This window comes from Salvelinus sp. IW2-2015, linkage group LG14, assembly GCF_002910315.2.
Source record: "Salvelinus sp. IW2-2015 linkage group LG14, ASM291031v2, whole genome shotgun sequence".
Lineage (NCBI taxonomy): Eukaryota > Metazoa > Chordata > Actinopteri > Salmoniformes > Salmonidae > Salvelinus > Salvelinus sp. IW2-2015.
The window spans coordinates 53041989-53068686 of NC_036854.1; the positions used below are offsets into that span (position 1 = coordinate 53041989).

Sequence of the window (26698 nt, forward strand, 5' to 3'; positions counted from 1 at the left end):
GAGAGGCAATGGCAGCAGTAAGGTGGTAAGTGGATGCCATGAGTAACGAGGCTGGTGCCAGCAGTGATTGTGTCCTAATGACAGTGATAACTGATGTGTGACAGCATGGGTCAAAGAGACACTGGTGTGACACACCCTGAACCAATGCAATTATCACTGTAGGTAGAATTGATCTCAGAAATGACTCACCTTGTCAATGAGAAAAGGGAGAAGAAAAAAAAGTAGGAATGTTACTGCTTTTTCCATCAGTAAACTCAGAGGTGCAAAGCTGAATGGAACAGCATGCGATGCTGTGAAAGGACAATACACTCACTCCAGGTACTATGCTGGGTATTCAAGCCGAATGTAGAGTGCCCTCCACAGGACATAAATTGACAGTGCATCTCTGTGTTGAGCGCTTGAGAACATTTGTCTCCGACGAAAGCACCAATCAATCACAACGACACGAACACTTGTCAAATACATTTTATTTTCATACAACTAACATTTTTATTTATTTACAGACATATCATAATGGCTTGCAGGGGCATTTCTAAAATGATGGAATTTACTAGTTGACACCAAAGCTCTAAATGACAATGTTTTTACTTGAGGCGAGTCTTCTTCAACTTTGAGGAATCTCCTGATGCTTTGCGCTTGTGGGAGGGTGTGGCGCGGCTGGCATCTGTGACCACTGGCAGACATTGGGCAGCTTCAGGCAGATAGTACATCTCTATTGGTGGAATAGGCTCCTGGACAAAATGACAGACTCATATGAGAGAGAGGAGTTTTAGTTTCCATCATTTTATTTCTTCTTAAAGGAGCAAGATGTTATATTTAAGCCATCATATCAATTCCTTCATGGTTTTTCAAGGACACTGCATAGAAACCGCTAAAATGGCTTAGTACTGGTTCTTACCTTATCATAATCCCCAAAAACATCTGTTGCAAGGACGTGAAAAACTTGTACACAAACAACCGGCCTGGCTAGTCACAAAAAAAAGCTAATTTGCAGTGTCACGCAGCGTTCTAATAAGCATGTTTTACCTGGGTGGATTTCTATTCTTTTGCTATTACTGGTATGTAATTGACATTTAGCACTATTTACATGTGGAAATGTTACATGGATAACCTTTAATTCACTGGCCAGAGTGGGTTTTATGGAGAAGGTTGAACACATTGTATTGTTAAATGAAGGAAAGTAACCACTTTATGGATCAAACATTAACCAAGGTTTCACTTTAGACTTTACTGATATAAACCGCCTTTAAAGTAGTCCGACAACAAAAAATGCCTTCCGCAGTCTCTTTGTGAGGCAGTTATGCATTTTAGTTACAGTCCCACTAACCTGGATGAGGTAGTCTGCAATGAACTCTGGCTTTAGGCATTTGACCCCCTGGGACATGGCCTCTGGCACGTCCACCCGGAAGTCTCCTGGCTTCAACCGACTGAACTCTGCAAACAGGTGGGTGGTTCCCTTGTACAGAGATGGAGAGGGACTGGGGAGAACCTGGAGAGAGGGTAAGGGAGAGGAAAGAAAGATTGGACGAAGAGAGATTAGGAGAGAGGGTGGATGGGATTGACATTCAGAAGTGTACACGTGTCAATACCTACAAAGGCAAGTATGAAAGAGAAAAGCAGTAGTTTCTTAGTAGTTTTACCCATACTAAGACGCAGTAAGCGAAGAGAAGATCGAGGTACAGTATGACAGAGTAAGAGCTTTGTTTGAACCTTTGCTCCACCAGACTGCAGGAGTCGTCTGAACCCTGACTCTCTGGTCTGGTCGATGTTCAGCATGACGGTCCAACCGCTGAATGATCCCTCCTGGTCATTGCGGTCCTGCAGGTTCCTCCTCCAGCGCATGGCGGCCAACGCCAGCCTCTTCTGCTGGGAGCTGATGGACGGTAGCACATCCAGGATGGAGCTACTGCCCCACTCATACTCATCCTCCTGGAACACACAGTCAAGATATATAAACAATATGTTTTTTTACTGAGTTGTCCTTCTTGGCCAGGTATCCCTTGTGAAATATGTCTTCTGACCTCATCGGGAGTTCCTGGTTAAATTAAGGTTTAATATAACAAGCTGGGCCTAGACGCATGTGGAAGAAATATTGGCATGTTGTGGTGGTCTGATGCACTGACGGCCAGATCGTGACCTGGATGAAGTGTCCCACGGAGCGACAGGCCTCCAGGTAGGAGCGGTGCAGGATCCACTTCCCCGCGGCCATGGCTGCCAGGTACTTCTCATTCCTCAGAGGGGTCCCCACAATGATGTGGGAGCAGCTGGGGTCAAAGCACTGCTTGTCCAGCACCACACCACCTATAGGGACCACAGAGGAACAAAGACATGTAGAGTCAGAAAGACACACACAGACAAATACAATAGGGGGACTCACATAGATACAGATGACAGACCGTCTCTGATGAGAAAGAAATAATCAAGTGTTTTCAGACCACTGCAGATAAACAAGTAGGGGTGTCCCTCAAATGGCACCATATTTAGTGCACTACTTTTGACCAGAATCCTATGGGCTGTGGTCAAAAGTAGCGCACTCTATAGGGAATAGGGTGCCAATTTGAGATGCAACCAAGGAGTTAAGGCTACTTCCGACCACTGAGATGTAATACAGAGACAACAGGGCAAATACAGTCCAGTTAGGTGRTTACAGACAGGGAGGAGGGTGGAGGATTGAGACTCACCCAGCTCGTCTATGAGGGCGGTGTAGTCTATCCTCTCCTGGGGGATAAGGGAGGACAGCTGGAATCGAGGAGGCTTCTTCTCTGCCACACTCTCCTCTTCAGTCTGTGGAGAGAACAAAGAATCGATTCAACACATCAACATTTACTTATATTATCACCTTACAAGAGGGAAGGAGGCTGCGTGTGTGGTTACCTGTGGCTCTGGGGGCACGGGAGAGTTGGCGAGAGGGAAGGCGATGCTAGGGGATTTAGGGGTGAAGAGGTCAGGCTCTGGCTCCTCCACTAGCGGGCTCATCACTCTCTGACCCACCTGCTGGTCAGTGACATCACACACCGCTGGATCGAAGGGGTCAAAGGTCAATGAAAGTTGAATATAACGTCTTCATATCTCAAAATCATTGTCATGTGGTTAATTAAAATTCTATGTAAAAATAGTCTACATAAAGCCAACAAATAAAACATTGCAGCCTGCAGGTCGAAAATATCCTGAAAGGATATTTATTTGATCAAATCACATTGGCTACACATGGCCTGTCTGAAACAACCTTGCAACATTGTATAAAATATTCTTGGCCCTCAGTTTCCCGCCAGTGAGCTCTGGACAGACACAGCTGTAGGCCATTTGCACAAGGGATAAGAAGCAGTGCTTGACTTGGGCAGGAGCTCACCAGAGCGGAGTACCGGAACCTCACATTTTCTAATGGGTGAGCTCCTGTTCCTCTTATAGAATACTAGCTCAAACGTATTGTGGAGCTCCTGCACCTAAATATAAACATTGACAGAAGCGTTCCAAACAAAAGACAATGACTACATTGACTGAACTAGTAAATGAAATTAAATAAACCAAAACTTGTTTCTCACAAGAGTAGCATAGGTTGCGCACTCTGCCAACAATGTGGCCACTCCAACAATGAGAACAGGACGGACAACTGGAATAATATTAAATGCATTAAAAGAAATGACCGTAACCAAATTAACAAACATAGTAGATTAGAAATTATAGGAATTAACGGTAAATGTACTACTGGTGATATACAGTGCATTTGGAAAGTATTCAACATTTTTCCACATTTTGTTACGTTACAGCCTCATTCTAAAACTGATTAAATACACCCCCCTCCCCAATCTACACACAATACCCCATAACGACAAAGCAAAAACAGGTATTTTTTTTTATTTTTAGCAAATGTATTACAAATAAATATTCAAACCCTTTGCTACGAGACTCGAAATTGAGCTCAGGTGCATCCTGTTTCCATTGATCATCCTTGAGATATTTCTACAAATTGATTGGAATCTACCTGTGGTAAATTCAATTGATTGTAAAAGATTTGGAAAGACACACACCTGTCTATATACGGTCACACAGCTGACAGTGCATGTCAAAGCAATAACCAAGCCATGAGGTCGAAGGAATTGTCAGTAGACCTCCGAGAAAGGATTGTGTCGAGGTACAGATCTGGGGAAAATCCATCATTGAAGGTCCCCAAGAACACAGTGGCCTCCATTATTCTTGAATGGAAGAAGTTTGGAACCACAAGATTCTTCCTACAGCTGGCCGCCCAGCCAAACTGAGCATTCGAGGGAGAAGGGCCTTGGTCAGGGAGGTGACAGAGCTCCAGAGTTCCTCTGTGGAGATGAGAGAACCTTCCAGCACTCCACCAATCAGGCCTTTATGGTAAAGTGGCCAGACGGAAGCCACTCCTCAGTAAAAGGCACATGACAGCCCGCTTGGAGTTTGCCAAAAGGAACCTAAAGGACTCTCCAACCATGAGAAACAAGATTATTTGGTCTGATGAAACCAAGATTGAACTCATTGGCCTGAATGCAAAGCATCACGTTTGGAGGAAATCTGACACCATCCCTACGGTGAAGCATCATGCTGTGGGGATGTTTGTCCAGAGGTAGGGACAGGGAGACTAGTCAGGATCGAGGGAAAGATTAATTGAGCAAAGTACAGACAGATCCTTGATAAAAACCTGCTCCAGAGTGCTCAGGACCTCAGACTGGGTCAACGGTTCACCTTCCAACAGCACAATAACCCTAAGCACACAATATCCTTGAGTGGCCCAGCCAGTGTAGAAAATAGTAAAAATAAAGAAAAACCCTGGAATGAGTAGGTGCCTAAACTTTTGACTGGTACTGTATATTTGTTAATCAATCAATCAAATGTATTTATAAATGCCTTCTTACATCAGCTGATGTCACAAAGTGCTGTACAGAAACCCAGCCTAAAATCCCAAACAGCAAGCAATACAGGTGTAGAAGCACAGTGGCTAGGAAAAACTGCTCGACTAAAACAATCTAGGTTAACCAAGAGCCTAACAACCAAACAATGAACTAATTGGGGTCAGCCCTATTATGTCTCAGTGTGCAGTTTGATGTTAGTTGCTAACTACCGTTAGCCCAATAGATACCATAGACTTCCAGTCATTGCGCTACCGCTAGTTAGCAATGGCTGGTGAAACTACCTCTAACTTCCTTTATACTGGATGTGATACCATGGACATATAACTTCGACATATGATATATGAATGGCAAGGATATACGAGATCGACTTAATTCAGTCAGTTCGACACCTTTTATAAACTAGTCCAGCTTGATGTTCGTCAATCAAAGCACAGCAAATAGCCTATAGATACCATATACCATATGCCCGGACATGGTGTAGTTCTTAAATGCATTGGGGTCATGCAGGGTATAGGTTGGCATGCGTTCTCTCTATATTCAGCTATTAATTTCTTATGGCTGAGACCCCGTTAACGGGATCGACTTGACAACAGCCAGTGAAAGTGCAGGGCGCCAAATTCAAACAACAGAAATCTCATAATTAAAATTCCTCAAACATAGAAGTATTTTACACCATTTTAAAGATAAACTTGTTGTTAATCCAACCACAGTGTCCGATTTCAAAAAGGCTTTACGACGAAAGCACACCATCTGATTATGTTAGGTCAGTACCTAGTCACAGAAAAACACAGCCATTTTCCAGCCAAAGAGAGGAGTCACAAAAAGCAGAAATAGAGATCAAATTAATCACTAACCTTTGATGATCTTCATAGGACTTCATGTTACACAATACATGTATGTTTTGTTCGATAAAGTTCATATTTATATCCMAAAAATTTAGTTTACATTTGCGCGTTATGTTCAGTAATGTTTTGCCTCCAAAACATCCGGTGATTTTGCAGAGAGCCACATCAATTTACAGAAATACTCATCATAAACTTTGATGAAAGATACAAGTATTATACATGGAACTTTAGATAAACTTCTCCTTAATGCAACCGCTGTATCAGATTTTTTTTAAACTTTATGGAAAAAGCACACCATGCTATAATCTGAGTACAGCGCGCAGAGACCAAAACCAGCCATACAGATATCCGCCATGTTGTGGAGTCAACAGAAGTCAGAAATGGCATTATAAATATTCACTTACCTTCGATGATCGTCATCAGAATGCACTCCCAGGAATCGCAGTTCCACAATAAATGTTTGTTTTGTTCGATAATGTCCATAATTTGTCCAAATACCTCTTTTTGTTTGCGCGTTTAGTTCCAAAATCCAAATTGATGACGCGCAGGCCAGACGAAAAGTCAAATTCCATTACAGTTTGTAGAAACATGTTAAACGATGTATAGAATCAATCTTTAGGATGTTTTTAACATAAATCTTCAATAATGTTTCAACCGGAGAATTCCTTTGTCTGTAGAAATGCGATGGAACGCAGCTAACTCTCACGGGGGCGTGCCTGAGTGAGCTCGTGGCCCTGACTCAATCAGCTCCCATTCCCCCCTCCTTCACAGTAGAAGCATCGAACAAGGTTCTAAAGACTGTTGACATCTAGTGGAAGCCTTAGGAAGTGCAATATGACCCCATAGACACTGTATATTGGATAGGCAAACCTACAAACCTCAGATTTCCCACTTCCTGGTTGGATATGAGTTCTGTTATACTCACAGACATCATTCAAACAGTTTTAGAAACTTCAGAGTGTTTTCTATCCAAATCTACTAATAATATGCATATCTTAGCTTCTGGGACTGAGTAGCAGGCAGTTTACTCTCAGCACCTTATTCATCCAAGCTACTCAATACTGCCCCCAGCCATAAGAAGTTTTAACAGGCAACATTTGGTCATTATAATATGTATTGAAAAGCTGTGTAATATCACTTAGCAATGCAAGTCATTACACTATTCTTTAGAATTGCATAATTTTTGTTTCTAATGTACGTAATTTTAAGAAGATTTGAAAATAGGACGCTACCCCTTTAAGAAGAACCTTCCAAAAGAGATACTGACATCAGCAACTTTGAAAACTATTTCGCGGGTGAACAGTTATTGGTCGCGGGTTGCAGGTTTTTGGGCTATTTCCTTGTTGCACCGCTGCTACCATGGCATTTCTTTTAAACTGCATTCTAATGTTGACTTTGCTTAAAGAAACAGTATCAAGTGAAGTGTTTTATGTAGGCTCAGTTCTTGGGTCTCGGGGACTGCCCAAGTGGAAATTTGAAATGGAAGTGATGGATCTCGCACAGGTGGTTATTTTTTATGCGGAAAAGTCCTCAATGAAACTGACATTAAATGTGGAGAATGATACATTTGCCTCTGTTGGCCATCAAGTTGCCTATTATTTTATATGCMRTTGTAGGCTACCATTTGATACAATAAATATTTTGAAATGATATCACTGGAGTCATTGCAAATCAATGTACCACTTGTGTAGGCTACCTGGAACTGGCAAAATAATTTTATAAATAGCCTATAACTTCAGTTTGTTGTTGTAGCCTTATGTTAATATGCAATTATTATTCATGTTCATGTTAAGTTAATTAAATTGGAAGTTATCAAAGCTCTATCGCAGTTGCTGATCAGTTGATAGAACGCATTAGATTGACCATAACAGTAGTCAGACTAGGCTACAGGTATTTATATATATATATATACTTTTTAAACAAACAAAAAAAACAGGCTGTTGTTGACAAGCATATTCAGTTCATATACATATTATTAATATTTAATTATGTGACTGAAATTACAACCCAATCCTCAGTAGCCTATTCCAGCTGGCTATTGGGAAACAAGCACTTACCTCAAAATCGCCTTGCTATTCATGTTGAATAAATGTGTTTGTTAATTTGAACTAAGCAAACTGCTAAATCGTTCAGTTTACATCTTGCCTTGGCTACTGTAGACTATATGAAATGAGATGTAGGCTATCAGGGACTATAGGCTACCTGATTTTAGTCTGTAGCCTATGCCTATTGAAATGACAAGTTCATCTCGCAAATAGGCCATTTATAACAGTTTGTAKTCTTAACATATGGCACATAACAGCACAATTACCAGAAAATAGCCTAACATTAGTTTTTTCATGTTCGTCTAAGTGTTCAGAGATTTTGAGGTCCTCTGTCCAACTTTAATGACTCAAACTCTGTCGGATTTATTTATAGTTATGGACATGTGCAAATGAGATTTATTTACAATTATAAACCTGGTTCGAGCCCTGAATGCTGATTGGCTGAAAGCCATGGTATATCAGACAATATACCACTGGTATGACAAAAAAAATACTTTTTACTCTTCAAATTACGTTTGTCACCAGTTTATAATAGCAATAATGCACCCCGGGGGATTGTGGTCTATGGCCAATATACCACGGCTGCGTCATCCATAATTACAGCCCTTAGCCGAGGTATATTGGCCATATACCATACCCTCTTGTGCCTTATTGCTTAATCATAGCAATCAAACAAGTTAAAATCAACATCCATTGATGGAAAATTATCTGGCGAGTTTAATAAGGGCAAATTATCTTTTCTCTTGCGACATATTCAAAGGCCTTTTGGGCGGGTTTTGAGTGGTAATTGGGCTTGACATTTTTTCTGGACCTGGCAACCCTGATTGACATGGCAACAGTAGGCTAGCCAATATGAATGCTAGGTCTCTTTTTGTAGCTTTCTTTATGCAGACTAGCATCAGCAGCCAGCATATTTGCATTGTGCATCCTATGGCATTGAGAAGTACACCACATGCGTCATTGGCTTCATCAATAAGTGCATCGATAACGTCGTCCCCACAGTGACTGTACGTACATACCCCAACCAGAAGCCATGGATTACAGGCAACATCCGCACTGAGCTAAAGGCTAGAGCTGCCGCTTTCAAGGAGCGGGACACTAACCCGGAAGCTTATAATAAATCCCGCTGTGCCCTCCGACGAACCATCAAATAGGCAAAGCTTCAATACAGGACTAAGACTAAGGCAGGGCTTGCAAACCATTTCAGACAACAAAGGGAAGCACAGCCGAGAGCTGCCCAGTGACACGAGCCTACCAGACGAGCTAAACTACTTCTATGCTTGCTTCGAGGCAAATAACACTGAAACATGCATAAGAGCACCGGCTGTTCCGGAAGACTGTGTGATCACGCTCTCCGCAGCCAATGTGAGTAAGACCTTTAAACACTTCAACATTCACAAGGCCTCTCCCTGTCTGTAAGTCTGTAATACCAACATGTTTTAAGCAGACCACCATAGTCCTTGTGCCCAAGAACACTAAGGTAACCTGCCTAAATGACTACCGACCCGTAGCACTCACATCTGTAGCCATGAAGTGCTTTGAAAGGCTGGTCATGGCTCACAACACCATTATCCCAGAAACACTAGACCCACTCCAATTTGCATACCACCCTAACAGATTCACAGAAGATGCAATCGCTATTGCACTCCACACTGCCCTTTCCCACCTGGACAAAAGAAACACCTATGTGAGAATGCTATTCATTGACTACAGCTCAGCGTTCAACACCATAGTGCCCTCAAAGCTCATCAATACACTAAGGTCCCTGGGACTAAACACTTCCCTTTTGCAACTTGATCCTGGACTTCATGACGGGCTGCCCCCTGGTGGTAAGGGTAGGTAACAACACATCCGCCACGCTGATCAACACAGGGGCCCCTCAGGGGTGCGTGCTCAGTCCCCTCCTGTACTCCCTGTTCACTTATTCATATTTTTTTTAACTGCATTGTTGGTTAGGGGCTTGTAAGTAAGCATTTCACTAAGGTCTACAACTGTTGTTTTTGGCGCATGTGACTAATAAAATTTGATATTGCTAGTATTTTCACTATTGAAGGTTTACATTTGTAAATCACTGTCCCTAAAATAAATTAGCTCATCGAGTAGATTGATGGATGCTTCATTTTGCTCTGAGCAGCTGGCGTGTGCTATGTGAAGGCATCAACTCATGTACTGCTTGAGAAGTTGTGACTCGCGGGACCGTGGTGGTCCTTGAACGAACAACCAAATATATTCTCCCAATACAAATAGCATGACATTTACGCATGTAGTCTTCAATGGTTTTCAATGGTAGACTGCAGCAGAGCAGGTAAATGTTGAACTGGAATTTAAAAAAAAATGCACTGTCGGGCAAGTGACTTACGAGATCCACTGGCTTGACATATTTTTAATGACACCGGAACAGCAGGCCATAATTAATGTGAAAACAGACTAACATGCTGACCACACTGCTCGCATTAAAATAAATGTACACATACATGTTATTCAATCATTACATCCACACTGCTTTCACGCGTCAACGAGGGTCTGCGTAGCCAGGGGCTAAAATAGAACTTGGTTCTATTTTTGACGTGCTGCAAGTCCCGCCTCTCCCATCTCCTCATTGGTTGATAGGAGCATATACCCACGTGGGTGATTGAAAGATGAACTGAGGTCCACACTCCAGTCCAGTCGGTAGCGGTAATGCACCTTAAAGTTGGTTGCCAACCGCCATATAAAGTCCAAAGAAGAAGAAGCCTGAGAGATTACTAGAAACAACCTCGGTTTACCCTTTTATGAGTAGAGGACCTTGTGCATTTCAGGTAAAATAACAACCCAATGTTTATATCCCAGGACAAATTAGCTAGCAACAGCAAGCTAGCTAGCTAAATTGCCATGAATTTTTCATGCGTTTCGACCTGTACCCAAATGAATATAGTTGGTTCAGAGTTTGTTTTGATATTTCAACTTGCGTGTCCTGTCCGCGCGAGACGGTGCGCGCCTGGTCTAGTCAGCATGTAAGTGGATTTCAACTCATCGTTACCACATTATATGGGACATGCAACACACACCCAGGTACTGAGAGGCGGGACAGACAGCAGTTTTTCCCTGTCATCCCTCACTTTGTGACTGACAGGTGCCTGTCCTATCAATAGATTGCTAGAAGATGTATGTCTTTCATTCTAGCTGGAGACGGCTCGGCAGACTTTTTTAGCGACTTGACAAGTACCCTAGTTAATTTAAGTGGAAAAAGTACCCGGCTGAAAATGTGTCTGTAATTGGCTGTATAGCCGACAACTGGCGCTAGTGGAAAACATTGCATTCTCTACTGTCACCTCATATGAAACATTTGATCTCAATTCTGAAGTATATAGCCACTTTTTAAATGTTATTTTTGTGGTGTTATTTGCAAATTGCATTCTGATTAGCCATATGCTAATGAGAGCCTGTGGGAATGTAGGAGTTCATGAGGAAAGAATCTCTCTCTCATATGGCTTGTAATGTGTAGCAACATCATGTTAGCAATAAATGTGCCTTCATAAACATACACCGTTAGTAGTTATTTTACTCACGTACAGACACGTTTGATTGCAAGACAATTTTCACTGTCCAAATACATATGGAGGGGAGTGTATATAGGGAATAGGGTGCCATTTGGAACACATGCATACAAACATGCATGTTTCTACCACCACACAGAGTGAGTAACAAAACACAGACAAATGTTTAGCGATAGAAAAGGTGAATGTTTTGCAACTCGAGTGAGAACTTTGAAAGGGATGCTTTTTTTATGCTGCACATAAATCTAGTCCCTTGCAAGCATGTTGTCATAACCCAATTCAAAGACATTCCATTGTAAAGTTTCACTTGAACTGAGTGTTAATGAAGACAGTTAAAAAAWATATATATATTCTCCTCCTCACCCATTTCCACCAGCTCAGAGTCGGTCATGGAGTCCCTGAGGGTGTGTCCAGCGTGGTCAGAGTGGGAGAGGGGTACAGCTAGGGGTTCAGAGTGCTGGGAGGAGCTGATGGGCCACTGCAGGTTGTCAGCCAGCTTGGCTCTCTCCTCCCGGGCTGTGGGATCGTCCCACACGATCTGCTCACTCTGAGACGGCTCTGTGTTCAGGTCCACGGCTGCCTGACGAGACATCCTGAGTAACACCAGAGGGAGATGCAGAGAGAGTTAAGCCCTATTCACACTCTAAAAGATACAATGTACATGGCCTTATTTCCATGGCAATGGCATTTACATTGTTAACATCTAACGAACTTACGAAATTCAACTCAAGTCTCAAGTAAAATCTGAACATTTGTAGTGTGGAGGAATTTCAAAACAAACAATGGGATGTTTCCCTGGATACAGATCTGGTCATCAGCATAGGGAGACTGAATAGTGAAGGTTATTTTGACCTTTCCCAGCCCCCTGGTCTGTCTGAGTCTCCTACCTCAGTGCCTCCAGGGTGTGTCGGCCGGTTGCGTTGCGGCCCATGCGGGCCTGCCTGTCGGGGGTATGGGGTTGAGAGTCGGACTCCCCGGAGCACTGGCGGGTGAGGCGGGCCGAGGAGAGCCGGCCAGTAGTCATCTTGGTGGCTAACATGATCTCCTGCAGTTGCCTCTGGAGTTTCTCCCTCATCTCCAGGGTTTCAGACAGGTCTGGGAGACAGAGATGGTCAGAGGATGAGMGGAATGAAAGAAAGTGGAATGTATGTGTGTTTTGGGGACCTGCACTCACGGGATATTCAGTTGACTCCTGAGAAGCGCAAATGTAAATTTTTAATCGACCAACAGACTCAAATTCTGTATGAACCAGGAGGGTCAATACTTACGAACTCTTGCTTAGACCACAGGTTTAAACCCTTTAGAGCAATTATGCTAGCTGTTAGCTTCTCCCATTGGGAAACATGTCACAATTAGCCGCCTTGCTACCATGTCACTTATATTTACGGAAACTTTTCACACTTTTTCATGAAAGTGTCCTTACATTTTTTTATATATTTTTTAAACAAAATCTAAATGTTTTATGTAAATGGAATGTTATACAGTAGAAGTGGCCAGGCACAGATTTCACTTGGTTTTGAGAAACATACCTCACCATCAATAGACTTCCTTATTGCTCGTTCTGTAGTACAGGGACCACGGATAAACATGAACAAAGGCTCCTTTTAGAAATGGCAAAGCATACATTTCCATGTGTGAGCATGCGCACGCTTTCTCCTATCACCACAATGGGAACGAGAAAGCACAAGCATGCATGCACACAGAAAAGTATCGCTCAAGTCCAACAAAATGGAATATAACCTTGCGGATAAAGTTCGGAATTACACAATTTCATACGTATAACATCTAAAGACCTGCATCACTATACAGAGTGCATTGTCGTTTCTAAAAGGGCGTATTTGGACATATTGCCAACATGCCTAGCTAAGTTAWAAAATAGGATATTACAGTGTTAAGCTTTCACAATGCAATTCAGGGAAACAAATAATTTTGGTCCGCATAGAAAGGAGTCACGAGTGCATTCAGTTGCGTGTGCTGCGACAAATTTGTGTCACAAAAGACAACAAACATTCTGTTCAGAACAACCCAGGGTATGACCACATTTCATCTTGTAATTGTACATCAAACATGGTGATCATAAACAATGACACTGTGTATGACATGAGTTTTATCATATGGACATGTTTAGTGCACATTTGGACTTTGGCTTGTTTGTGTTTGGCTTGCTTGTATGACATCAATCCGGTATTTACTATAATCCTCAACGTCTCATTTTTCAAAATACATAGAGTCCTCTTGCCACTAGGGGGGTGCCATTTCGACATAGTACAAATTCGTTTCCAAATTAAACTGCCTCGTACTCAATTCTTGCTCGTACAATATGCATATTATTATTACTATTGGATAGAAAAAAACTCTAGTTTCTAAAACCGTTTGAATTATATCTGTGGGTGAAACAGAACTCGACTTAGAGCAATTTTCCTATGTGTATGTCAGAATGCAGAATTGTACTGGCTGTTCTGAGACCTGTGTATTAATTTGCCTGTCCTCTATTGGTTGAGATGCACTGCATACGCCTTCCCCTGGGTGTCAGCGAATAGGGATACTTGAAATGGAGTGTCTGCGTAGTTCCCAAAGGTTATAAATTGATTGGAATCACGGTGGCCGTTCTTTTGGATCTTCGCTCGGGCGCAAAGAGGAGCTTGGCATGTCGTTGAAGAAGCTCTGGTTTTAGCTCCTTAGATAATTCCGGTCATGTTTTTATTCGATATAGGCTTTAAAGACATCATAATCTTGTTATTTTGAACCGAATTATATCAGTTTATGTCAGTATATTGCAATTTTCGGGTATTTATTTCCTTGGCGCTGTAGGAACTTGGGTATCTCTCTCTTTCGTGCTAATGTTTACTGCTAATTGCAACTCTGAAGACGACGTTCTCCAACCTAGCAACGATTMTTTTGGACAAAGGACACCTATCCCAAGATTCTGATGAGAGTTCATCGAAAAGTAAGAACTATTTATGCTGATAATTCATTGTTCTGTTGAAAAAAGTWAAATGCATGAGACGCCATTTCTTGCAGTGTAGCCTTGCGTTATCGGACCCTGTATTGCGCAGTAAGGTTAATTTTAAAAATGTAATTCAGCGATTGCATTAAGAACTAATTTGTCTTTCAATTGCTGTCCAACCTGTATTTTTTTAGTCAAGTTTATGAATAGTTTTCGATAAGTATAGGTGCCGTTCCAAGATGGCGCCGGACAGATTGCTTGAGATTTTGGACACTATTCTCAATGTATAAGCACGATTTGTGCCGCTAAATATGCACATTTTCGAACAAACTCTATATGAATTGTGTAATATGATGTTACAGGACTGTCATCTGAAGAATTCTGAGAAGGTTAGTGAAAAAATKWATATATTTTGGTGGTTTATACGTTATAGCTATTTTTGCCTTGAATCAATGCTGGTGTGATGTTCGCTATTGTGCTAAGCTAATATAACGTTATATTGTGTTTTCGCTGTAAAACACTTAGAAAATCTGAAATATTGTCTGGATTCACAAGATCTGTGTCTTTCAATTGCTGTACGCTGTGTATTTTTAAGAAATGTTTTATGATGAGTAATTAGGTAATACACGTTGCTCTCTGTAGTTATTCTAGTCGCTTCGGTGAGAGTTGGTGATGGTGGCTGCATTGGTAAACTATGATTTATACCTGAAATATGCACATTTTTCTAACAAAACATATGCTATACAATAAATATGTTATCAGACTGTCATCTGATGAAGTTTTTTCTTGGTTAGTGGCTATTTCTATCTTTATTTGGTCGAATTAGTGATGGCTACCTATGCAGGGAAAAATGGTGGAGAAAAAAAAAGTTGTGTCTTTTGCTATGGTGGTTAGCTAATAGAAATACATATTTTGTCTTCCCTGTAAAACATTTTACAGGGAAATGATGGCTGGATTCACAAGATCTGTATCTTTCATTTGGTGTCTTGGACTTGTGATTTCATGAACATTTGATTATATGATATCCCTGTGGCTTTAGGCTAGGCTATGCAAGTCAGCTCTGTTGATGGGGGGGATCCCGGATCCGGGTTTGGTAGGCGTTAGAGGTTTTAATGTACAGCATTTTCCTCTCAGACAAAAAAAAAAATCTAAAAGTTACCCAATTAACAGGGGGGATGGGGCAACTTCTTGTCGCGTGAGGTGCTCAAGTTCAGAACGGCTGAAGCGCAGAACTCTGACGTCATGTGTAGCATGTTACTTTACCGCCACAACCTTCCAATTTAGCCGCTTATCCGTGTCCAAATATGCAATTTTCAACCCGAGTATGAGTGTAAAGTGTTAATAATCATATATACAGGTAACTCCTAAAATAATGGAAACACTTGAGTAAAACAGGGATACAAAGTATATTGAAAGCAGGTGCTTCCACACAGTTGTGGTTCCAGAGTTAATTAAGCAATTAACATCCCATTTTGCTTAGGGTATAGTCTAAGGTCCATGACAGTGTCCCTACAGAACAGCGGTTTTGACAATGCCCTAGCCAAATGGCCATTTCAAACACAGCCCACCAAACGCTACAGAGCTCAGACAGCAAGTTGCAAATGGCCTAAAGGAGTCACTCGCACAAAATGTCAAAACAAGATGGAATTCCACTCTGGAAATGGTAAAGCGTGTCCACAGAAACCAACAACCACTGAGATGCTCTGGCACAACAGAAAACTAACATCACCATGCCAACCACAGCTAAACTGGAGAAGCTGCAGAAGCTGAAGGCACTACTGGAGCCTTTACACTAATACTCTCACTATTAGTGTTATAATAAGATTGTGTTTGTGTGTGTGTGTGTGTGTGTGCGTGAGAGAAAGAGCGAGTGTGTAAAGTGTGTGGGTGTGAGAGAGAGAGTAAAGTGTGAGAGTGTAAAGTGTAAAGTGTTTGAGAAAGAGTGTAAAGTGTGTGAGAGAGAGTGTAAAGCGTGTGAGAGATAGAGTGTGTATAACAAGTCTCAAAATGAACTGAAGTGATTTTGAACTATCTTTCACTGCAGGTACTTCTGAGAGGAGAAAAGTACATTTCCCTGCTCAGTGGTGTTGCCTGCTTTGTGTCATCTCCTTGGGGTGATGGAGAGCTCAGATGATAACCCTTCCTACATGGTAAGATTCAAGCTGACATTCACAACAGACCTGGAGAAACGCAAGGAAAACACCAACCTCACATGGATGAAAACCTAAAGATCCTTCCCAGACCTGAGAGGTGTGGGCTTCGGTCAGCAACTTTCTGAAGGAAAAGAGGCCTGCACAGCAACCTGATACAGCAACAGAGTCAGAGCCACCAAAGAAGGAAGCTGCCCTCTTGTTGAGTTCTTCTGAGTCTTACTCTGATGAAGAAGAAGAGTCCATTGAGAAATGTGTGGAGCATTACAAAGCAACGCCCAGCATTAACATGGAGGACTGTCCACTACAGTGGTGGTCACAGCATGCAGGGGCACACACCAGGCTGGCCTGCATTGCACGAAGGTACCTGGCAATGCCTGCTACATCAGTACCTTGTGAGAGGTTGTTTTCAATCTCTGTGCATATCGTACAAAAAAAAAAGAGCAGCTTTACCATCTGAAAATGTCAACAGGCTTGTTTGTCTTTGCAACTGACTCAGTGAAAAGAAATAGGAGGACGACTGAAGTGTATGATCACAGGTTTATGTTCTGTGGAATTCATGACATTGCTGGACAAGTTTATGCTCTTTGCATCCATAGAGCCAGTTATTTTTTTTCTTATAGCCAGCCATCTAATCAGTAATTGGGAGAACAATCATTTGGAATGGCTGAAGCTTTAACTGTGTGTGCGTGTGGGAGACAGAGAGAGAATGTATGAGGGAGCATGAATAAGTTCCAGGACTTGTTTATTGTATTAACTTGTTTATGGTGAATAAGCCATTAAAAACATTTCAGTCCCTACATGTCTATAACTCAACAGACTGCTTGTTTTTTTTTTTTTTTATGGAAAAATCTTTATTTTGCACCAAATTTGAGAAAAAAAAACAAAAACTGATTGATCGTGATTTACTACAGAATTGAATGCGGCTAATCACAATTATTTCAATTGTTTTCACAGCCCTAATTCTGTATAATGGTCCTAAATCTTTTTCCGTAAAAGCACATGGATGTGCGTGAAACGGATAAGCAAAGACTTTTGTTAAGCTGCAAAAAAACTTTCCCTTCCAATTTTGTCCATTAGCTAACAGCTAGCATGGCAAAAGCTAACAGCTAGCATTGTTTTCTAAAATACTTAAACCTGTGGTCTAAGCAAGAGTTTGTAAGTATGGACCTGGAATGTTTCAATACAATGCACTTGAGCTAAGGCACAGTAGGGCAGATCAGTGTTACATCAGTGTATAAGAGCTCACCTCTCCTCTCTGTATTGTCCTGGCCCTGCTCTGTGTCAGTCTCTCCTTCACTGATGCGGTGGGAAATAGTGGCGTCTTCCACTGCATTGTCTTCAGGCTGAGGGAGAGAGGGTGAGAGAGGTTGTTCGACCTACAGTTCAAGTCGGAAGTTAACATACACCTTAGTCAAATACATTTAAACTCAGTTGTTCACAATTCCCGCCATTTAATCCCAGTAAAAATTCCCTGTCTTAGGTCAGTTTGGATCACCACCTCATTTTAAGAATGTGAAATGTCAGAATAATTGTAGAGCGAATGACTTATTTCAGCTTTTATTTCTTTCATCACATTCCCAGTGCGTCAGAAGTTTACATACACTCAATTAGTATTTGGTAGCATTGCCTTTAAATTGATTAACCTGGGTCAAATGTTTCGGGTAGCCTTCCACAAGCTTCCCACAATACGTTGGGTGAATGTTGGCCCATTCCTCCTGACATAGCTGGTGTAACTGAGTCAGGTTTGTAGGCCTTATTGCTCGCACACGCTTTTTCAGTTCTGCCCACAAATTCTCTATAGGATTGAGGTCAGGGCTTTGTGATGGCCACTCCAATACCTTGACTTTGTTGTCCTTAAGCCATTTTGCCACAACTTTGGAAGTATGCTTGGGATCATTGTCCATTTGGAAGACCCATTTGCGAACAAGCTTTAACTTCCTGACTGATGTCTTGAGATGTTGCGTCAATATATCCACATAATTTTCCTCCCTCATGATGCCATCTATTTTGTGAAGTGCACCAGTCCCTGCTGCAGAAAAGCACCCCCACAACATGATTTCTGAGCGGCYTTTCAGGTTATGTCGATATAGGACACGTTTTACTGTGGATATAGATACTTTGCACCTGTTTCCTCCAGCATCTTCATGTCTTTTGCTGTTGTTCTGGGATTGATTTGCACCTTTTGCACCAAAGTACGTTCATCTCTAGGAGACAGAACGCGTCTCCTTCCTGAGCAGTATGACGGTTGCGTGGTCCCATGGTGTTTATACTTGAGTACTATTGTTTGTACAGATGAACGTGGTACTATCAGGCGTTTGGAAATTGCTCCCAAGGATGAACCAGAGGTCTTCGCTGATTTCTTTTGATTTAACCACGATGTCAAGCAAAGAGGCACCGAGTTTGAAGGTAGGCCTTGAAATGCATCCACAGGTACACCTCCAATTGACTCAAATGATTTCGGGAATTTTCCAAGCTGTTTAAAGGCACAATCAACTTAGTGGTGTATGTAAACCTCTGACCCACTGGAATTGTTATACAGTGAATTATAAGTGAAATAATCTGTCTGTAAACAATTGTTGGAAAAATTACTTGTGTCATGCACAAAGTAGAAGTCCTAGCCGACTTGCCAAAACTATAGTTTGTTAACAAGAAATTTGTGAAGTGGTTGAAAAACGAGTTTTAATGACTCCAACCTAAGTGTATGTAAACTTCAGACTTCAACTGTATATCTTAAACAACCATTCTTGTACATAATAAATCATTTTTTGGCGATGGAGAACAACCAAGTGGGCCAATGCATGCTGAAGCAGTTTTCTTTACATAAAAAAAAAATTCTGGTTATAATGTGTGGCGTTTTAAGTGACAGTCCTCCTCAATGCACCATTTTCATTTGAGCAGATCTAGGGATGAACTGTTTCTTCTCAGGACAAACATACCTTGTTCTTTTGGGCCTCAGTGAGGTCTCCAAGTTGTGAGGTACGGGTGGCAGGGGGAGACCTCTGGCTACTGTCAGGAGGCACCTGGCTGAGGTTCAGGCTCATTTTGGGGTTGTAGGTGAACGGGTAGAGAGACTCAGACACGTGCCTCTGAACCTCAGCACACTGGAGAGACAACAGAAAAGATTCAATATCGCACACACACACTTTTACACAAACAACCGCAACACTSTTGTGACTGTTTTCAGTCTGATAAGAACGGAGCCTGCCTGTCGTTTACTTTATGTAGTACGTGTGTGTACTGACACATGTACCCTTCTGTACATGTCCCATAACTATGTGTGTGTATGCGTGTACTGGAAACCATCCGTACCGCCTGCAGCCAGTGCTGGGACACCACATGCACCCYTCTCTCCTTCACAGCCCTGTACTCCCGCGTGTTGTCCCCCACACGACCCTGATAGATGTAGTGAGTCACCGTGTCGTCACACGACCACCTAGAACACACACGCATAGTATTGGATTATAGAGGAACATGCATCATTACATCGCAAGTGCTGTTACTGGCATTCGTAACATTCTAGACATAGTTGAGAGCTAGATGTATTGTTGAGTACCTGAAGTCAGCTCCTAGTGAGGCAGCGATGGCGTTGAGCTCTCCCTGCTTCTTGCTCAGTTTCTTACTTACGCAGATCATCATGCCAGCCAGGGGAGCAGCCTCCTGCTCTTCCACCTACAAGCACGCACACAAAGATACACCACTGCCAGATAAGAAACTGTTAATGGGCTAGTGAGTGCATGTACTTGGCTGTGAAGGCTGTAGTGTGTATTGTACTGTACTATACTCAAATTGGATTTGTCACATGATTTGTAAACAACAGGTGTAGACAAACAGTGAAATGCTTACTTAAGGGCCCTTCCCAACAATGCAGAGAGAAAAAAAATACTAATAATAACGAGGAATAAATACATAATGAGTAACGATAACTTGGCTATATACACGGGAGACCAGTACTGAATTGATGTGCAGGGGTACATATAGGTAGGGATAAAGTGACTATGCAACAGTATAGAAAAGAACACGGTAACTGTACCTCCCTGTGTGTCTCCTTGCTAAGCTGGGGACTAGCTGTGAGAGCCTGGAGGTCAGGGGTGTGGCTGTGGGTGCTGTTGGCCAGGGCCACCTTCAGGTTCCTCCTGATGACCTCTGACAGCGGGGTCGTGGCCTGACCCTGCTGAGTCCTGCCCCCTGGCGTGTCCAACGCCGCTAACGCATCCTAGAATGTCATATACAAACACATACTTTCAAAGTGTGTTATAATATAATGCTCAACACTATTCAGTCAATTAGTATTTTTGCACCATATTTCCTATAAATTGCACTACATTCTCTCGAAATACAGACAAGTGAGTTTAACCTTGACGTTGAAGGTGGGTCTGAAGAGCTGGTCTCGGCAAAGGAAGCGGGAGGGAGTGTCCAACTGCAGCGCCGGGGAGTCTTTCTGCCCCCCTGCTTTCCTGCCCCCCTCCTGGCCTCTCAGGGTGGTACAGTCCTTCTCTGGCAGGCCTTGTTCCAGCACGGAGCGGAACACCTTACTCTGGAAGCGGCCCATGTCCAGGGGGGTGACTGCCGCCCCCCTCTGGGGGCCCAGCAAGGGGATCTCTGGGGACTTGATACGGGACAGGGGGGGGAGCATGGAATGCTTCTGGGGGCCCCCCACAAAACTCTCCTCTTCTCTCTCTAAGGAAATAAACTGATTCAGATGAAATCTCTCACATACAATGGAGCATACTCTGTTTGTACAAAACTCATCCTCTCTCAAACAAAATGTTAAGGTTTCAACAGCCTAACAAAAACGATTGCTTAAATGTTATTCATCCCCCACTGCTGTTGCAAGTTTTGAAAAATGAAAATATGGTTTTCAATTAAATTAATTGCAAGGCAGACTGACCTGGAGAAGGAGGCAAGTCCACCAGGAAGTGCCCCTCCTCTGCCCTCCGGCCCGTCCTGGCAGACTCCAGCACCCAGCGCAGGGTGACGGCAGGCAGCCCCCACTTCTGGGCCGCCTGGTACTTGGTGCCCTCGGGGCTCTGCAGCACTAGGTGGGTACTGGCCAGCATGCCGTTCCTTTGGTTGACCATGCGCACAAAGTAGTCCTGGACACTGTAGGGAGGATGGATAGATGGAAAGGAAAGGAGCAAAGCTGGTAAGATGAAAGTATGCCACACAGTGCATTCAGAAAGTATTCAGACCCCTTGACTTTTGACATTTTGTTATGTTACAGCCGTATTCTAAAAAAACACAGCAATCTACACACACAACCCCATAATGGCAAAGCAAAAACAGGTTTTTAGAAATGTATTATACATTTTTTGCAAATGTATTATAAATAAACTCAAATTCCTTATTTACAGTATTCAGACCCTTCGCTATGAGACTCGAAATTGAGCTCAGGTGAATCCTGTTTCCATTGATCATCCTTGAAATGTTTCTACAACTTGATTGGAGTCCACCTGTGGTAAATTCAATTGATTGGACATGATTTGGAAAGCCACACACCTGTCAATATAAGGTCCCACAGTTGACAGTGCATGTCAGAGCAATAACCAAGCCATGAGGTCGAAGGAATTGTCTGTAGAGATCTGAGACAGGATTGTGTCAAGGCACAGATCTGGGGAAGGGTACCAAAACCTTTCTGCAGTATTGAAGGTCCCCAAGAACACAGTGGCCTCAATCATTCTTAAATGGAAGAAGTTTAGAACCACCAAAACTCTTCCTAGAGCTGGCCACCTAGCCAAACTGAGTAACCTGGGGAGAAGGGCTTTGGTCAGGGAGGTGACCAAGAACCCGATGGTCACACTGACAGAGCTCCGGAGTTCCTCTGTGGAGTTAGGAGAAACTTCCAGAAGGACAACCATCTCTGCAGCACTCCACCAATCAGGCCTTTATGGTAGAGTGGTCAGACGGAAGCCACTGCTCAGTAAAAGGCACATGACAGCCCGCTTGGAGTTTGCAAAGCTGTCAAGGCAATCGGTGACTACTTTGAAGAATCTCAATTTGTTTAACACTTTTTGGTTACGACATGATTCCATATGTGGTATTTCATAGTTTTGATGTCTTTACTATTATTCTACAATATAGAAAACTTTTGACTGGTACTATCCATCTATCTATATTTGTGTGTGTGCTTCCCTCTGTGTCACGGCTAAGAAAGTAGCATCCAGCTGTCATGTTGAATATGGATTAATTGGTGGTTGCTGTTGCCATGGTGACAACAATGACCAAGGGCTGACCATTAGCTGGCTAGCTAATCATCTTGGCCAACTGKGGGTTGAAACACTCATCTTATTTACTGTTAATTAGCCACTGCAAACCACTTTGCTAGCTAACGCAATGCTGTCTCCAAAACTGCAAGGTGTCTCTAGCAATATTTACTTTTTGACGTTCTATGACCTCTCCACTTTCCAAGCGTATTGTGTCATCATGAGCCCCTTTTCTACAACAGGGCTTATTCATTTCCCCAAAAATCTAATGCCTGTACACAGTCACATAAAGTGACTGTACATCTTGTTGCCTCTAAAGCTCATTTGACAGCTAGGTTATTGCGTTATTGAATATTAAGTGTGGAAGTGGTCTAGGAGTGTCGAAGTGGTCTGAGTTGGGAGAGTGGGGAAAGGAAAACGGAACATTTGCTGTTATTGGCAGAGAGGTTTGGAACGCTCCTATTGGTCTATTAACACATTTCCTGCATGGTGATGTCATCATGGAAGGTCAAAACCATCCCACACAACAGGCTGAAATGTTATTTTAGCTCTTACACTAAAAGGGCATTACCATAATTTTCAAAATATTATTCCAACCTTATAGTGTGGAAATATACTGTATATGAAACACAGGAAAATCACGTTTCACTGCACTGGGCCTTTAACAAACCATAGTTGAACATGCCTGATTTTTCGTCAATTTCTGGGACTTCTGGAAAGTGGCATTCCTACAACGCATGTCCTTGACATGTCCCCATCAAGTCTTTTCTACAAGTAAGTGTGTGTGTGTGTGTGTGTGTGTGTGTGTGTGCGGTAGCAAGGTGGTTACCTGGCTCCCAGGTGTTTGGCTAGCTCTACCAGGGACTCCCTCTCTGCCCCAGTAAACTGGCTGACTGAGAGGACACAGTCTCTGAGCGGGGAGCAGCCCTCTATCACTGGCACAGGGCTGAAAAGGGCGTGGGAGCCCAGCTCTAACATACACTGCTGCTCCACACACATTGCCTACACAAAGACACAATAACACATTGATTAATGCTCACACAATATGGCTTAATGAAGACTCGCACACACATTTGATACTCGCACACCCGGCCTAAAGAACCCACTAATACCACACCAGAAACAGACAACCAAAAACATGAAGCCATAATGTTCGTAAAAATCGCCTCTTACCAGCCAGGTATCAGTGACCACCTCATCCACAGTGGCCTCTACCTCACAGCCAAACAGGGGCACCACAGTGTAGTCAACCACCACCCGCGTGTGCCCCACCAGCACCTTCCCACAGTTCTCCGTCACCAGCATGGAATGCTGGGCCTCCACCTCAGCCCCGAAGCCCAACAGGAGGAAGCGTTTTCCCGCAAACAGTCCCGCCTCGCTGGCCTCCTGCAGGGTGGTGTCAGCACTGGCCCCATCCCCGTCTGCAGTAGTAGACTGGTCTGGGGCTGAGAACCAAGGCTCTGGCGCTGCAGCACTCTGCCTTCTGTGGCTGTTACTGTCAGCTGGAGGAGGCATCTCCACTGGGGTTGGAGGTGAAAAATGGCGTATAGAGTTACGAGGAGATTATGGTGGAATATGATACCTGGGGGTGCAGGTTCTGTGACTTTCAGTCAAGATAACAATATATAGTGTATGTCAACAAGAGAAATTATAGAGTGATGATACAATATTGGGCAATGTGAATATGTTAATATTCTTCGCAATTGGCTCTAAAACGGCATAAGAACGCCAATGAGGCTACACATGATTGTTATGTGACTTTTGAGTTGTCGTCTTGCTGCTACACTGAGTATACACAGAGGAGCCCCTCCCTTACCCACTCGCTGGTCATCATCTATGTACTGAGATAGCATATCCTCCTCGGCCTTCTTGTGTCGGGGGGTAGCAGGGGGGGCGGCTGAGGAGGTGGAAGAGGGGTGGGAGGCGGATGTGCGGGGGGCAGGCATGGCCATAGCTGCAGGGGCGGGAGGCAGACAGGCCAGGTGATGGTAGTCCCCCTCGGGGAGCAGGCTGCCTCTGGAGAAGCTGTCCAGCAGCCACTGCACCGTCACCACATGAGGCCTGGAGGAGAGATCAGAAAGATGGGATCACACAAGTTACTCTTCATAAATTATTTTCTAGGTTTTCCGGATTTCCTAACTACAGGGTTTGGGTCCAATATTGCATTTCTGCATCAATATAAGTACTTGAATGAATAACGGTTTAATGACAAAGCCTAATGACAATTTTTTTAACCGACTTTAAGAGTCTACTTGTAATGAAAAGCGCTATATAAAATAAATATCATCATCATTATTAACCTAAGCGTAATACACTATGGATATGGCAATGGCTGTATGTGTCTAATAGCAGCCAGTGGTCTTGTAGGTGTGCTGTTGTAACAGCTCTATGGTCCTGACTGACCTGTGTGTGGCTTTGGCCAGGAAGGTTTTGGTGTCTTCGTCTTGGTCTCCCATGACCACGTGGGTGAGGTCCTTGCTGGGCTGATTTAAGCGCAGGCCCCCGGCTATGTTGATCAGCCGACGCAGCTTCTCCAGCCGCTTCCCTGGCAGCCCACACAGGTACAGCTACAGGGGAAGACGGGAAATTCAACTTGTGTTTTCTAAAACCCAAAGACGCTTCACAATAAGCAACCATAAGGAATAAGGAACCATAATGTATATGGCTCTATATGTCATGTTRTCTGTAAGTGAACTGAACTTCTGGTTAGCACATTTCTATAAGAGCAATCATGTGTCTCTCTTGCAACTGAAGGCCTCAGTGAGGAAAGTAGCCTGTAGTTATTCCGTAGAGTGGCTCAGAATAAATAGATTATTTAAGATAATTATTGTATCGTCTAATAGAAAATTATAGGATCTATATCGAGTGGCTCATATCAAGATGAAGCGTTAAAAGGAACTTCTACTGACCTTGCAGCCGTCCAGCAGGTCGTCTGTGGGGCAAACTGTGAAGTCCAGAGCATCAATGGGATCTGGAGTGTCCAGACGGCTGACCGTGGCATTAGTCATCACCGTGTCATCCACTGTCATGCTGGTGTTCACAGAAATGTGACTCAACCCCAACAAAAACTCTGAAGGAAGACAACATAAACAACCTTGATATTTCAACCCGCGTGTCCTGATTGCTTCTGGTATGGGGGGGACAAAATCAACATGCATGCGATGGCGGACGCGTAAGAGTCATGAACTTCTGAATTAACGCTGAAAACTGTAACAATAAACCTTGAGCCTGGCGCCTCACCCTCTTTCTTCTTGCTGGTGACGGTGGGGGTGGAGGTGTAGCGGCTCTCGTCCTGGCAGAAGCCTTTCTCGATGCTGTCAAACAGCCAGTGCAGAGATACACAGAAGACATTCCACTTCTGTGCATACTCGTACTTTTGACCTGCAGACATAGAGAAGGATAAGTGAAAGTGATGGAAACTGGGTGGCAATAAGGGAGATCCAGAAACTCTTTAAGACCTAAATGTGTTACATGAAAGGGCATCAGAAGGACAGGGCTGAAGCAAATTTTTATGAAAATGTAATAGACTGTCCTTAATCATTTTAGCATTTTCGATGCATGGCTAAAGCTGGATTTATCACTTCTTTTTTTTTTTTGTATTTGCGGTGTGCGCCGACCTGATTCGGAAACCCTTATTTTACCAGGTAAGTTGACTGAAAACACATTCTCATTTACAGCAACGACCTGGGGAATAGTTTCATTTTGGTTGGGGGGGGGGGGGGGTGAATGAGCCAATTGGAAGCTGGGGATGAAGCTGGGTGGCCATGATGGTATGAGGGACAGATGACTAAGTTAGACAATAAAGGTATGGTAAGTTTGACCGACCAGAGGGCTTGCTGACAATGAGGTGGGTGCACTCGTTCATCTTGAGCTGTCCTGTGTAGCTGGCACCGTGCTGCTGGCAGAGCCTCTGTACCTCCTTACGCTCCACTGTGGAGAGGCCTGTGACACAGACGGTGCAGCCGCGGAGCACAGGGCACACATAATCCTCTATGGGCAGGTCAGTGTGTCTGAACAGGCTGAGGGGGAAGGAGAGACAGGGATCAGAAGGGATAAGGGGATGAAGAGATGGGTTTCATTTATGGCCGTTAACATGTCTAA

The 26698-nt window shown here is 43.2% G+C and overlaps 1 protein-coding gene across 5 annotated transcripts in view; it reads right to left on the reverse strand.

Annotated features, from left to right (window-relative positions):
* Positions 1 to 450: 450 nt before the first annotated feature.
* LOC111973211 (DNA topoisomerase 2-binding protein 1-A) overlaps positions 451 to 26698 on the reverse strand; it is a 38001-nt gene continuing 11753 nt past the window's right edge. For 4 of the 5 annotated variants that reach the window (XM_070446743.1, XM_024000495.2, XM_024000494.2 and 1 more), the window contains 22 exons: positions 26423 to 26616; positions 25838 to 25978; positions 25507 to 25667; positions 25001 to 25164; positions 24414 to 24658; positions 23771 to 24117; positions 23427 to 23599; positions 21286 to 21497; positions 20752 to 21074; positions 20428 to 20610; positions 19951 to 20066; positions 19707 to 19830; positions 19334 to 19498; positions 17644 to 17740; positions 12185 to 12392; positions 11661 to 11890; positions 2875 to 3017; positions 2682 to 2784; positions 2138 to 2301; positions 1711 to 1929; positions 1328 to 1489; positions 451 to 731 (listed from right to left, as the gene is read on the reverse strand). In XM_070446743.1, the coding sequence (XP_070302844.1) occupies positions 585 to 731; positions 1328 to 1489; positions 1711 to 1929; positions 2138 to 2301; positions 2682 to 2784; positions 2875 to 3017; positions 11661 to 11890; positions 12185 to 12392; positions 17644 to 17740; positions 19334 to 19498; positions 19707 to 19830; positions 19951 to 20066; positions 20428 to 20610; positions 20752 to 21074; positions 21286 to 21497; positions 23427 to 23599; positions 23771 to 24117; positions 24414 to 24658; positions 25001 to 25164; positions 25507 to 25667; positions 25838 to 25978; positions 26423 to 26616 (4021 nt within the window). In that variant the 3' untranslated portion in view covers positions 451 to 584. Of the gene's footprint in view, positions 732 to 1327; positions 1490 to 1710; positions 1930 to 2123; positions 2302 to 2681; positions 2785 to 2874; positions 3018 to 11660; positions 11891 to 12184; positions 12393 to 17643; positions 17741 to 19333; positions 19499 to 19706; positions 19831 to 19950; positions 20067 to 20427; positions 20611 to 20751; positions 21075 to 21285; positions 21498 to 23426; positions 23600 to 23770; positions 24118 to 24413; positions 24659 to 25000; positions 25165 to 25506; positions 25668 to 25837; positions 25979 to 26422; positions 26617 to 26698 lie in introns of all 5 variants that reach the window. The other variant, XR_011480959.1, reaches the window with a different exon arrangement.